We start from the raw sequence: 14201 nt of genomic DNA, 5'->3' as shown, positions 1-14201 counted from the left end.
AAACGAAATGCTACAGCGAAAAAGAATGAGTCGGGAAAAGATTTCCTTTCCCATAGGAACAGAGAATAAAGAATTAAGGTATATGTCCATTTACTCTAAATTTTACGAAGTTCTTTTTTTGGACTAGGGGAGTGGTAGATAACGATATTGGCTTGTAGTGCAACCACATGACTCCAAATCCCTTGAGATACCAATAACAATGAAACAGCCGCCATGTTGGTTGATCTAACAAGAGAAGCTGATGGGAAATGCTTTGTTGTTGCAACCAACATGGCGGCTATGACGTAGCATGCACCCCAAGCAAGAATGGTGGTAAGTTAAACAAAGAATAAGAAGAAAGATAGAGAGAGGATAGGAAAGAAGGAAAAAAGAAGAAAAGTACAACAATGACATTAACAAACTGTCTTCTGACCAAACGTCTTCATCATCGATCGTACTGTTAGAAATTCAAAAAAATTAAAACTGATTGAACTAAGACAATAAATAAATGTTTATTTCGGCTGATAAACACTTTGACCGAAGAACGACCACTGGCTGTGTTTGCTGACCATCAAACGATTTTCCCCTCGAACTTTCGAACCATCAAGAAATGAACAGAAACCATATAACAGCATTTAATTGTTTTCCATTCATCGAAAATAACGGTGTTTTCACATGATGTGGTCTGCCGTTAATTGCTCTCCCCTACAGTGTGCCAACTCCACTTTGATAAAAGATGGTTTTGCTCCCTGGACCTCCTGTTGATTTCACTCAACTCAAATTCATTTTGCATATTTTTTTACAATTAAATAATACGAGAATGATTAACACCTATTTCAAAAACCGTTGTCGGTTGGAGATCTGAAATCCGAAATTATGACACAATTCGCCATTTCACTTCGTTCTCAAATGAGGTGTCATATACAGCTATTTCAAAAAAGGTTGGTGAAGGTTTTGCGAAGGTTTCGGCATGCTGGATATTCGCAGACTATGCCCGAAATGCATTATGGGAGATGTGAATCCCATCACCAAAAGATCGCAATAATATGAAACTTTCCTAAACTTTGTCTGCACGTTTTACGGGTATAAATTTTTCTGCGTATTTGTGGATATAATACATTAACACAGAGTAAGCAACATGCCACAAAACCTTTACTGAAACCTTTACTTGCCACTAACCTCTAGATTAGTGAGCAAATCGAGGTTCCTTTTCTATGGTCTGTATTCTTATCGAAACTCAAGTGGAACCACGAGCGCAGCAAGTGGTTTCACTGTAAAGTTTGGATCATATAATGACGCTATTCCATTTTCTATAAGAGGCGGTACATGTCATTGGAAAAAAGAAGAAATTATTAGGCAATTAAAATATTAATCAGGCATATATTAGTAACTAAGTCAATGAAAAAGCTGTCATATTAGGAAAGAGGTGATAAATACTCAGTTTTAAATAGAATGAAGATTCAAGTTAATTGGTGTCTTAAACTGTGGTTTGTAGCATTTTTTGAAATGATTGAGGTACCGTCTGATTTACGCGTGGGAGCCGGATGATCTAATTTCTGTAATTAGATATTTTTAGAAAATATGCAAGTCGATTAACCAGTAAATAAAGCTTGTCTTAAAAAAGATCCAATAGCAATCATGAATTTAGAAAAAGAAAAAAAAAAAAAAAAAGGTGTGGAAAAGAACGTAAAGAAAGATTCCTTTGAAGACATTCAAGCTACCGTCAGTTTTATTCGTGTTTTTAATAAGCCGTTACATTTTCTGCTTTATTTCTTTTAAATATTTGCTATTTTGATGGTTCTGTTAAAGACTAAGAGTTTCATGTTTGAAAGAGTTTGTTTTTCTGATTTCGGTTAAGGTTTTACAGTTTTTATTTGTTCGTAAGGATCCTTGTTTTCTAATGCGTCGGCTATATTGCAGTTTAGGAATAGTAAGGCGGAGATAACGCGGTTGAGTATGCGGTCACACGCACATTAGAGAACCAAGAATACAATACATGAAATCAAAAATACAATACATCCTGCAGCAACAAGCTAGCCTAGCTAGGAATACATTACATCCTGCAACACCAAGAAACCTGACCAAGAATACAATACATCCTGTAACACCAAGAAACCTGACCAAGAATACAATACATCCTGCAACACCAAGAAACCTGACCAAGAATACAATACATCCTGCAACACCAAGAAACCTGACCAAGAATACAATACATCCTGCAACACCAAGAAACTGAAGGTAGATACTAAAGGTGCTTTATGTTCAATGTTAATTGTCATAAAAATAGATAGAAGAGATAACTAGCTAAACTGAATAGTGCGAAAATAGATATAACAGTTTGAAAAGACAACAGTTTGATGCTAAACTAACTGCTCAGCATTTCAGTTCTAGAAACATCTGTATTGACGTACCTCTCGTTTGGTGATACAACCGCACAATAGTTTCATCTCCTTATTTGACCAAATATTATACCTTGAATGAAGACTAGGAGGAGTATCGCACCAAGAGTATAATACCCCCAAAGTAGAAATTTAAATGAAAAAACGCAATGATACCTCGTAAGAAATGGGGGTCCTGTGTGATCGTTCCTAAGGGATTCGTTTCTGCAGGTAACATGTACCTGTTTTACCACAATGTAAGACCTTTCATGGAATCTGTTTCTACCTTAAAACAAGACTGATCTTTATGCATTTTGATAGCATTTGTATCTGTTTTGAACTGCCTGCTGCGCATATGTGTACACGAGTAGTGACATACGCGCGGCCGCCTGTTGAGTGATTGGTTCAATTGACCATCGGGGTCAAAGGTGATAATTTTTTGGCGCGAAAATAGAATCGTCGTACTCAGTGAAAAAAAAAACAACAAACAATCGGACCAAGAAAGTGTGGTTGTAGTTTCAACAACCAAACATTAACACCCGGCAACACGCCAAAATTAATAATTTATGAAATAAAAAACAGAGATAAAAACAAAAGATAAAACAGTTTCAATAAATGCTATTATCCAAAACTTCGAATTCAAAAATACTAGAAGCAAAATCTGGCGCGGGAAATTGCCTGTTCCGGGAATAAATCACGAAAAAAATTAATTTTAATGTCGCAAAAAAAAAAAAAAAAAAAAAAATATATATATATATATATATATAGAAATGCCGTTCTTTTTAGTAATGAAATACTTCTTAAAAACTTAGAACTGACTGAGTCAAGAATTGAAGCAATTTCTGCAATATCGCAGCAAAATTTTCGCCGTTCGTTCAGATGTTTATCTATCGAAATGAATGCGTTTTACTGAACTTGTTTATTGTAGTAGAACAGGTTGTTCAGGTGAATTGAACTAATTACTTTTCATCTAATTTAATATCTCTAAGTATTTTTATGCTTATGAACGAATTGTTTTGATAAAGCTTTTGGTTACAAAAATCAAGTTTGTTGTTGCCAATTTAAATTAATGATTTCAACTATACATGACTTAACTTTTATGCTTTACTGTCAGTGAGTGTTGGTCTTTGCAGCTCTTTACTCGGAAGCATTTACTTCGCTACACTACCATCTTTTGTTATAACTGTGCTAAGAGAATATTCATTTAAAATAAATTTATATTTAATTGCCAAAATACTTGGAGTTTCCCCTAAAAAGTAATGACATTTAGTACAATTTAACTCGAAAAAGTTAGAAAGAATTATTTGCTTTTGTAGTTCAAAATACTTATCGTACACGTTCAAAACTAATATTGACCTGTAAATATAAAGCAAAGTTTTGGTTTATGAATTAAAAATGATCATCTAGCTGTGGTTATGGTTTGGCAACGTCAGTATAATATTTGGCACCTCTGAAATTTGCTATCTTTTGACAAGAAAAACAGTTCCAAAAATCATTGTATTTTGTAAACTTCGTCATTGCGACATATTGGAAGAAAACCTAGCGTGATTTGCCCCGCCTTGTTTCTTGTGTTTTTTTTAAACAATTGTACAAACACTTCAAAAAGATAAAAGATTCTTAAGTACGTGGAACATACTTAAATCATTAATGGTTCTAAAACACTTTGTAAATACCTCTTTACACCATGTTTACAACCTGTCAAATCGTGAGAACTCTTGATCATTATTAAGATAGAATTGTCGAGAATTATTTGATCGATCGTGATGTAAATTCTAATCCGCAAAGCTCACTAGTTTTATCTTCAAGATCCTAGCAACCAAAACCATATATAAATAAAATTATCTCACAAAATTAATTAGTAAAGTATTTTTTCTGGTGTAGTATTAGTTGTCTTACTACTAGGAGGATGTATCTTTTTTATTTATCTTATTATTTTCTCTTGGATTATTTTCCACGGATAAATTAAATTAAGTGACTGAAGTCAAAATTATTTTGCAGTTTGTAAATGAGTGTGAGTGTCTCAGAAGAGCCAGTTAAATCCGTGCAGATCTTTGCAGGTGCTTTCGGCCAAACTATATTAAAGGTTGATTGTAAATTAGCTTCCCTGCGGTGCGTTAAATTCATTCCCAACCATATACAATGCAATAAATAGGATTCCATCACATTCAACACAGACATAAATACCTCCCAGGCATCACGAACTTCAAAGGTACGTGAAATGAAATTCAACACTTTATTTTTATGTTTCTTTTTTCTATTCTTGCACAACGGTTACGTCCTCAAGGGCAAAGCCGGTTTTTCATACCGCATCTTTTTATTTTTCTTATTTATTTGAGTTTGCTGCCGATATTTCAAATAGAAGCCGGTACAAGCTTGTCGTAAATGTTCGAAAGGCGTTCCATGGACGAGGAAAAAGTAAAGAAAACATCCCCAAATTTAACAAACTTTTATCCCACTTGGTTTCATTCTAAATGATACTATAAACACCGTAAATGTAAACTTTATTTTTATTACAGAAAACTAATGTTAAGAACAAAGTCATGGCTAATTATATTTAGGCTAAAGAAATTCACAGAACTACCGTCTATATACTTATTTTGTCTTGAAGGTAATCAGTTTTGAGTTTACCTTAGGTTCCGTTTGGAATTTCATCACAACAGTCCGGGCCTGTTTAGCGACGGTTTTGCAAACCGCGTACTGTAATAGAAGAGACTGAACGCCGCCAAAATACCGATATTTCAAAACAGATATTTCCTTAAGCTTCTAACAGGGGCATCCTGCTCATTTACATATTCACTTTCCAGTCATCAAAGCTTTTTAGAACGTTGGATCCGTTATCTCATCTACAGCGTCGCTCTAAAGATGAAAATATTCGATAAAAGCCAATTAATTCCTGTCTGAATCCAAACTGCAACACGGGAATGAATAACGCCATGAACCATTTTGTTTACTATTGTGTATCCAATTCAGCGTTGCAGTGATTTTAAATTATAAATCACTGCAAATTTCCGAATCAAATTTCAAAGTCCACCGACAACTAAGATAAGAGAATTTATTAAGTTTCATAAATAAAAAGGAAATAAAGATGCCAAACTTGTTTTCTTTACGAATTTTGTTTTGAAAACCAACTTCAGAGTCGAGATATTTCAACACTGGAATCGATGACAATATTATTTCATTTTAGCCCTTCTCGATCTGCGAAACTTTTTTATCAGTATTTGGAAGTAAAATTTTATATTTTTTTTCGATAAGAAAGGCGCATTCGTATTTAAGAATTATCATCGTCCTTTTAAAAGCTTATCTTTGTGAGATAAAAATTATGAGAGCGCGTTTTTTTATACTAAATGATTTAACTTTGAGTCAGATTGCTAAGTATTCCGAAAAATGCGTCACGTGATCAAGGTATCAGATCATGGAAAAGATTTGTCGTTGAACGTGGGTTAAATCAGGATCATCTTAAAACAAATACAGAGAAAGAAAAGAAACCGAGAAAAGAAAAGAAAAGAGAAGAAGACAAAAGGGAAAGTAAAAAAAAAAAAAAAAAAAAAAAAAAAAAAAAAAAGGAAGAAGAAGAAGAAGAAGAAAGAAACGGTGTCGAATTTGCTTAGTGTACAAAATGTACAATATAAAATGGACGTCCAAACGGTAAGCTTTCAAATCGTGCTATATCGGCCGGTACTTCCATACTTCGAGTTTGACAATCTGAACAATACTCCGAGTAAAAAATTAATTCTCCGACTTGAACAAATACATTTATTTTTACAGATCTTTAAAAGGTGCTGTTGAAAAACACCTAAATTATGGAATATTATACACTTTTTCGCTTTTGAAACAAATTGAATGTAATTCAAAATCACTCCATTCTTGAATCAGTGTTTTATTTTTCTTTCTTTTTTATTTTTCGTTTTTAATTTTCGATAAATCAACACGCGAAAAAAAAAAAAAATACTTTTTTTTAATATGTGTATTCAGATATAGTCAACACGACAAAACCTAAAAATTCTCAGTCAAGTTTTTATTCAAATTAAAGCTTTAGAATGGTAATTTTATGAAATGAGACGTATCGCCGATGGTGTATGACTAAAATAGTGGTTTTTCTTTAAGGCCAGAGGCAATGTTCGCTTATCGAATACAAGCTTTGTCTCAACGCCCTGTGGGGGAAATTTAAAATGAATTTGTCTGGACTGCAGTTAGGAAAGGAAACTCATTTAGCTTGATAATACTGTACAATAATGTTATCAAACTTTTCAATAGCTCTCTGGCTGTTATTCTGATCAACGAAAATAATTGAACAAAAACCACAAAAATAAAGGGTAAATCATTGTAATCTGCTTTACACCTGCAGTGATTTGTAATTTCCAACCATTCAGTGAAGAAAAATGAGAAATTATTTACTTTCTTTTGTTGTGATAGGTCGTTTCACTTATATGTTTTCGCACTAGGTATATCAAAGGTGTTATTTTGATAGTGACGTCATTCATCCGGGGGTTGTGAATTTTCTTTTGAAAAAAACAAAAACATCTTAAATGTAAAACTTGAATTATTTATTAACTTTTATTTTATTTTTAACTTTGAAGATCGCCAAGTATCCAGAGAAAGCCCGCCTTTGAAGCTGTATCTGGCAGTTTGCTTTAATATGGCTTCGCCCGGGTGAGTTGGGTACCCTGTGGTTTGTAATTGTCTTTGTTTTACGTAGTTCTTCACGATGTTGTGCAAAGATACCGTAAAACTGAATGAAATATCAATTTTGCCACTTTGAAATACCACACTCCCTTGAGTATTATCAGTCTTTTTTTACACGGAAGCGCTTGAGAAGATAAATAAATATGAACTGGCCCCATCAAATAAACCAATAAAGGCTTTGCACCCTCACGTGATGGCAGCCATGACAGGAGGCAGGAACAATTGAATACAGTCTAATCTGATCTACATGAGAAATAATTCAGTTTCCCAGAGGAAAGTTACCCTATTTTTGTGCCTCCTGTCATGGCTGCCATCACGTGATGGATTTTAATTTACTGTATTTCGATTAAACTGCCTTTAGAGTTTTACCAAAAGGACGATTCACCAAAACTTACAGAAACACGCAGGAATTTATTCTAAAAATGATTTCCTAGTTGTACTTATAATTGGTCGTAAGAATCAGTGTTACTATTAAATACAATAAGTTAAGACATTTGAGCTGTTGTATAATTTTTCTTTTCACCAGGTATTGCAGTTTATTTCAACGGCACTATTTTCTTCTTCTTGTCGTTGTGTGCTTCTTATTGTCACTCAAGCAGACAAGAGCTGGCGAAGATGTGTAAGTAGATTCCAATATATAATGCGTATGGACATGACTGAGTGGCTTTGCATAGGTGGTGTGCTTGCCTTCCCTTGAAAATAAAACACACCGTAGCCGCCATGTTGGATGAAATAACACTGAAAGAAGCCAAGACGAAACCGTTTGTTCAATCAACCAAAATGACAATAAACATATAGCCGCCAAGCTGGTTGACATAAAAGAAACCGAGACCAAATCTTTTGTTCCAGTCAACCAACATGGCGGCTATGACGTCACATGCACAAGGACAAAAGACGTGGCCGCCAATGTTGGTTGACATTACAAAAGAAACCAATACCAAATATTTTGCTCAAGTCAACCAACATGGCGGCTATGACGTCACATGCCACTCCAATGGTTACCAAATCAAGGCTGGCAGGTCTCACTCCTTAACGACCACCTACCGTACTCGTCCAAACCATCTATTTAAAAAGACCGATCAGTCTCGTCAATTTACAATCTGGTTAAAGCGACCGAACCTTTGAAGCCACCGACCTCTCTGATTGAGTCATTCGAACTGAAACAGCCCGGTAAAGAATCGATGAAATTAGGACAAAATAGAGGTTGTCACTGTTTTCCCAATTCATGCCATCACTGCCATTCTCTTGAGTATTATGTTTTCCTTTAAAAATTCTTGTAGAGATACATGTATATGGATGAGACTCTTATTCTGAAAGTATTGCTGAATTTATTTCGCCAGGATTACAGAGGAAATGAGAAAGTCCATGGAAGAATCCAAAAAAATATCCGATTTTATAAACCAAGTAATTAAGAACAATAGCAGAAATGTCAGGCCTGATGCTGGAGGTAAGAATGTACTGTTAGCTTTACTGATTGAAAATCCTCTGTCATTCAAAAACATTTCATTGTCGTGAAACTCCCTCTATCATGTGGTTTTGCTCTGTTTCAAAAAAGTTGTTGAATGTTTGGTTCACATCGCCCATAGTGCAGTTCGGGCTTGGCATGCAACATGCAACATGCAACACGCAACACGCAACACGCAACACGCAACACGCAACACGCAACACGCAACACGCAAACACGCAACACGCAACACGCAACACGCAACATGCAACATGCAACATGCAACATGCAACATGCAACATGCAACATGCAGCATGCAGCATGCAGCATGCAACATGCAGCATGCAACATGCAACATGCAACATGCAACATGCAACATGCAGCATGCAGCATGCAACATGCAACAACCATTTTTGGTAGCTGTATTTAGATTTTAAATTCTCTGGTTAAATTTACAGGGGAAAGAGTTTTGGTAGAAGTTGAATTCAAGGTCATATCCTTTGGGGAAATCAAAGAAGCAAAAATGGTATAGTGTCAATAAGCTACGTTCGAGATAATGCAGTAATCCTCAAAAATATCAGTAGTATAGTGCTGTAGATTCGATTATCACTTTGTTGAGTAGTGAACTGAATAATAGCATTAATTACTACCAAAAGTTCCCAAATACTTTCCAGAAGGTAGGAACGTCGTTTATGGTACATTATTTTATTCCTACCAATAAATGTACTTGGTGATCCACCAGTTTGAACAACACATGAAGTACCATACTCCTAAAGCCTAGCCTAGCCTAGTCTGAACTTTAACGCGATCTATTATTTATTAAGGTATATATATATATATATATATTTATTTATTTATAATTATAGGAATATACGATGGATATCTTCTTCCGTCAGTGGTGGTACGATCGTAGATTTGCTAATAACTTCACAAAACCCTTCACTATGGCAGCAGATCCAACAGAGATGTTCTGGACACCGGATACTTATTTCTGGAATGTGAAGAATGCAAACTACCATAGAGTGACCAGAGAGAACATGAGAGTCATGATTCATCCAAGTGGCAAGATTTACTTTAGTGCGAGGTAAGGAAGAATCTAAAAAATATCTCGCATTACGTGCTCATTAAGCAGGGCTGTAGCCACACCAGTATGGTTGTTTCAGTTTCAACCGTACCACTTTTTACCTTCAGAACCATTTTCACCCCTCGTAAAAATATTGATTACACGATTAAATAATAAAACAGGACCACCTTTTTTAAGTGGTTGCTACGACCTCGTTAAGGAATGGTTTTCATGAAAATCGTGCTGCATACGAGAAATAATGAATTTTGTTTATAGAAAGAGTTTGTTTCACAAAAGAAAGCAAGACATGTTTTCTGGTTTTGTACTTATAGCTGCCATGATATCCCAAAATGTTTTCCAATACAATATGTTTTAATCAATGAAATCATTTTCGTTTATTCAAGCGATTGTAACGTATTTTTAAAAAGTGTATGTCGGCGCAGTCTTCAAGCTTTGTTACATTCTTAAAAATGAGTTGCGCTCGCTGTAATTGTTTTAACGAAAAAACGTCGTTATTCGTGTACCGTTACCGTGAAGAGAATTATTATCGTCTCTTGCGCAATCTTGAAAAGTCTACACTTAATAAACATGTTGTGACGCTGTTTTGTGCCTGTAAAAATATTTTAAAAATCTTTTTGTTAAAGGATAACACTAACGCTACAGTGTGACATGGACCTGCGTCTCTATCCGATGGATACACAATTCTGTCCACTAAGAATAGAGAGCTGTAAGTAAAGTAGAAATGAATGACCCATTGTCTGGCCAGCGGTTTGTCATATGACATATCACGTGATTGGTTGTATTCTCTCCACAGGCAACCCAATCTCTGTTTCTGATATATATTTTTGAGTCAAAGTACTATCTGTTTCTAGCTTAACGCTAACAGAAGTCTATAAACGTTTTCTAAATTTTAGACTTTTATTGATTCCCACATAAACGGAGATTGGACTGCCTGCGACCTATCTCGTAACCATGTAACCTGCTCTATGACGTCTGACCTTCCACATAAATCGTCATGTGACTGACTTGTTACGTCACACCATATGATGTCATCGATAAAGTAATCCTTTCATTTCTGCTATGTTTGATAGATGCGCATACAGTTGCTGACGTGGATTACAAATGGAAAGGAGGAGACTCACAGGGAATCGAGATCGTCTCTAAAGAAATGGCGCAGTTTGATCTTCTGGGAATAACGACAAAGACCAAAAATTCGAAAAACAGCAAAGGTAAGTATCTCACATTCTTGTTTGGATTCCGCCATTTTGAAAAGTAACCAGGCCTGCGTGTTAAGGCTAAAAGCATGGTTGCTCATTTTCCAAAATGGCTAATTTCCCCTCAAAATCTTTATTTCGCAAGCCTCGAAGCCACTTCTCAATTCAAAAGACACTTCGATTTCTGATGCCATTTTGAAAAGTAACCAGGCCGGCGTGTAAAGGCTTGGTTGATCAGTTTCCAAAATGGCTGACACAAAAGCCCCACGATAGACCCATTTCAGACCACGTGTTTTATTCCCTTGAGTATTATTTCTTTGTTTAAAGGCTGTGCGTGAGAAGGCACATGAATATGGATACGACTAAGGAAAAGAATCTTATTCTCAAGAGATTGACACGTGGACTGACATGGGAAATATTAAATCTAGGATGAATAGAGGCTTTGCACCATCACGTGATGGCAGCCATGACAGGGGGCAGGAACGATTGAATCTGGTCTAATCTGATTTACATGAGAAAGAATTCAGTTTCCCAGGGGAAAAGACTCTATTGTTATGCCTCCTGTCATGGCTGCCATCACGTGATGGTGCAAAGCCTCTATAGCTCTATTATGTGAATTTTTCCTCAGGATCTTTCGCGAGTCTCAAAGCCACTTTTCAATTCAAAAGACGCTTGGATTTCTACATCTCGTCTATTTACGTGCCAGAAGTGATTCTTGTTCTTCTGTCTTGGACTACGTTTTACATATCTCCAGCTGCTGTTCCTGCCAGAACAGCCTTGTCTATCACTACTATACTGACTACCATACTGTTATCAAGCTCTGTTAACAATAATATGCCCAAGGTATTTATCAGTGATAGTTTTTTTTTTGTATCATCCGGACAAGGCGTGGCTCTCTGAGGTCTTGCTATTTCGCCACTAACTGAGTCACAAAAGACAAGCCAAGGATTTATTAAAAAAAATGATTGATTGACGTTTGCTTGTCTGTCTATCTGTCTAACTTCTCATATACTTTGTTAGCTTGTCCTGTATTGATCATGTATTAGTTTTTCTAATATTCTTCTAATATCATGATTAATATTCCCTAGGTCAGCTACATGAAGGCTGTCGACCATTTCATGCTCATCTCCTTCGGTTTCATCTTCACTGCTCTCATTGAGTATATCCTGGTTCTCAACACCAATTCCACCTTCACCGAAAGTTTCTCGTTTTTGAATATCTTTGGATCAAAGCGTAATAACACGAAGGTTAGTATGAACACGACTGGATACTGTATCGTACACGTATCCCACGAACTACACGTCGTTTTGGCTTTCACGAAGACGTGCAAAGTGCGAAGACCTTTCTCATATTTTTACCAAAGCGCAGGACGAGTTACTCATAATAAGCCTACAGCTCACTTAGCGTTTCTTGTCGATCCCTCACAGACAGGGTGTCAAGGCGCGACCTCAGCGTGTCGAATCTCTTTCCTAGAGCCATTATTTCTTACTGCGCATGCTCGCTAAACTATTTCGTCGAGCATGCGCAATAAGAAATAAGGGCTCTGGGAATGAGATTACGGCGTGCCTTCAAAATTGCACTTCTCTCTTTCGTCGCCGCACCAAAATAAGGTGCGGTTCAAGTTGACATCATTCAAAGCTTTTCCAAGGCATTGTCGTGTGTTCAGGGTATTCAAGGGCACGTGCCTATGTAATGTCATGTAACACCTTTATTGACGCGTTCACTGACTCAACCTCTTTGCCGTGGTGTTACAGAGAGTGAGTCTAATCTATTTCAATCCAAAACACTAACACTTGTGGTCGCTTTACTAGAACCATGAAATGGACGCCATGGTTGACATTGGCCCGAAAGACTCTCCCAAGAAGAAACCATCAAAACCTAAGTCCCACTGGATCGACTACGTCTCAAGGTTTATCTTTCCCATCACGTATGGCCTCTTCTTTATAATATACTGGGTTCATTACGATCACAAAAGGGGGTAACTGGGGCCAGCGGCTTGAAATAATGCGGTCATGTGCTATGCCTATTTTTAGACTAGAAATTTTAAGGTATATATTAGATACGAAACTATTTTCGACTCCCTGGATTCTACAAACAAGTGTCTTATGACCAAGAGACAGAATTTTCTTTAATTTTCTTTGTATACGATTTGGATAATATTAATAATAATTTATAAAATTTAATAGAATTTTGGCAGGAATTTCGAATGGCGCGTGCGCAATTCAAATTGCCGGACAAAGCTAGTATTGAAAATTTGAACTTTCAAGAAATTCAATTCCATTGAAAATTCCTGCGAAGAATTCATTTATGTATTATTTCAAAGTTTTGAATAAGAAAAGAAATACGTGGTTGTTATTTTGGTCGTATTGACAATGATTAATCTTTTGTTAAATACCTCCAAGATGGCCGCGTTGATAACCAATATTTATATTCTATATTTAATAAATCTTGTTAAATCTTATTTTTTAATTTTTTAAATTTTATTTTTTGATCAGTTTTTTATTTTTATTTTTATCTCTATATTGAAGGAAATTTTATTGAATTTAATATTTTGACTTTTATTATCTTCATATTTTCTACTTTCTTAGCTTGTTTTGAATATTATTATTTAACTTTTAAATTGATTCGGAAAATCTCAAGTCGTTAAAAAATGATCGAAAATGCTACGCAGCGGATTGTTTTAATGGCAACCTCGTACGCAGTCCTCTCAGCTTCACTCCACCATTATAAAGGCGAGAGAGCTGGGTACGATGAGAATGATGAATAGATAGCGATTAAACGTATGATTGTGAAACTGGTGACACAGATCAGAAGCACCGTGCCGTGAGTGCTTTGTACGAGGATTCTCATTGGCTGAGCAGTGGTCTCGCCTGCTGTGATTTGTTCGGCCGTACCGTGCCTGTGTCGTGTGCTGTGCTGTACCGTTTCACAACGTGCAAAATCTATTCTTATTCTTAGTAGGTCACATGCTTGTAGGCTCCAGAAGAGCATACTTTTGTATCTATTTGTATACCTTTTACGAGCTAACTGCCAAGTCGACATCGCTGGTTTTTGTCGACAAAAATAACAATTTACGCCTGGTGCCTCTCGACGCAATTCCTAATAAAATGCGCTTTGAAGCTCATCCTTTAAAAAAAATCATCCGGTCTCGCTCAGTGAATTCTAATTAAGGCCCAAGTTCAATAGCCAAACATTGATGTCCCGATTCCGATTCGACTTTTGTACTTAATAAAAGCATGGTAGAGAGTGACTGTATATTTGATTGTCTCGATTTTGTCCTTAGCCTTTGACCAGTCCTTCTCCCACACACCGACCTGGTTTTACGTTAGTTTCTTTTTTTTCTTAGTGGAGTTTCACGGCAGCCAGAGATTAGGAAATGAAATCTCTTTCCATGTGAAAACATTACCTTGTTATTGCCTAACAACATGGCTCGGCCAGCC

The 14201-nt window shown here is 36.1% G+C and overlaps 1 protein-coding gene across 1 annotated transcript; it reads left to right on the top strand.

The window, feature by feature from the left end:
• The first annotated feature begins 4754 nt into the window (after nucleotides 1-4754).
• Nucleotides 4755-14016, top strand: LOC116304573 (gamma-aminobutyric acid receptor subunit beta-2). Its single transcript, XM_089028455.1, has 11 exons — nucleotides 4755-4772; nucleotides 6935-7007; nucleotides 7567-7659; nucleotides 8381-8487; nucleotides 8943-9010; nucleotides 9351-9568; nucleotides 10192-10274; nucleotides 10639-10776; nucleotides 11390-11604; nucleotides 11850-12008; nucleotides 12573-14016. Exons 2-11 carry the CDS (start codon nucleotides 6994-6996, stop codon nucleotides 12741-12743), a joined length of 1266 nt encoding a protein of 421 aa, XP_088884581.1. The 5' UTR covers nucleotides 4755-4772; nucleotides 6935-6993; the 3' UTR covers nucleotides 12744-14016.
• Nucleotides 14017-14201: the final 185 nt, after the last annotated feature.

This window comes from Actinia tenebrosa, unplaced genomic scaffold, assembly GCF_029948245.1.
Source record: "Actinia tenebrosa isolate PJP-AT-01 unplaced genomic scaffold, QUT_ActTen_1.0 PGA_scaffold12__29_contigs__length_12842862, whole genome shotgun sequence".
Classification (NCBI taxonomy): Eukaryota; Metazoa; Cnidaria; class Anthozoa; order Actiniaria; family Actiniidae; genus Actinia; species Actinia tenebrosa.
The sequence above is the reverse complement of the archived record's forward strand: the minus strand, read 5'-3'. Positions and strand labels throughout refer to the sequence as shown.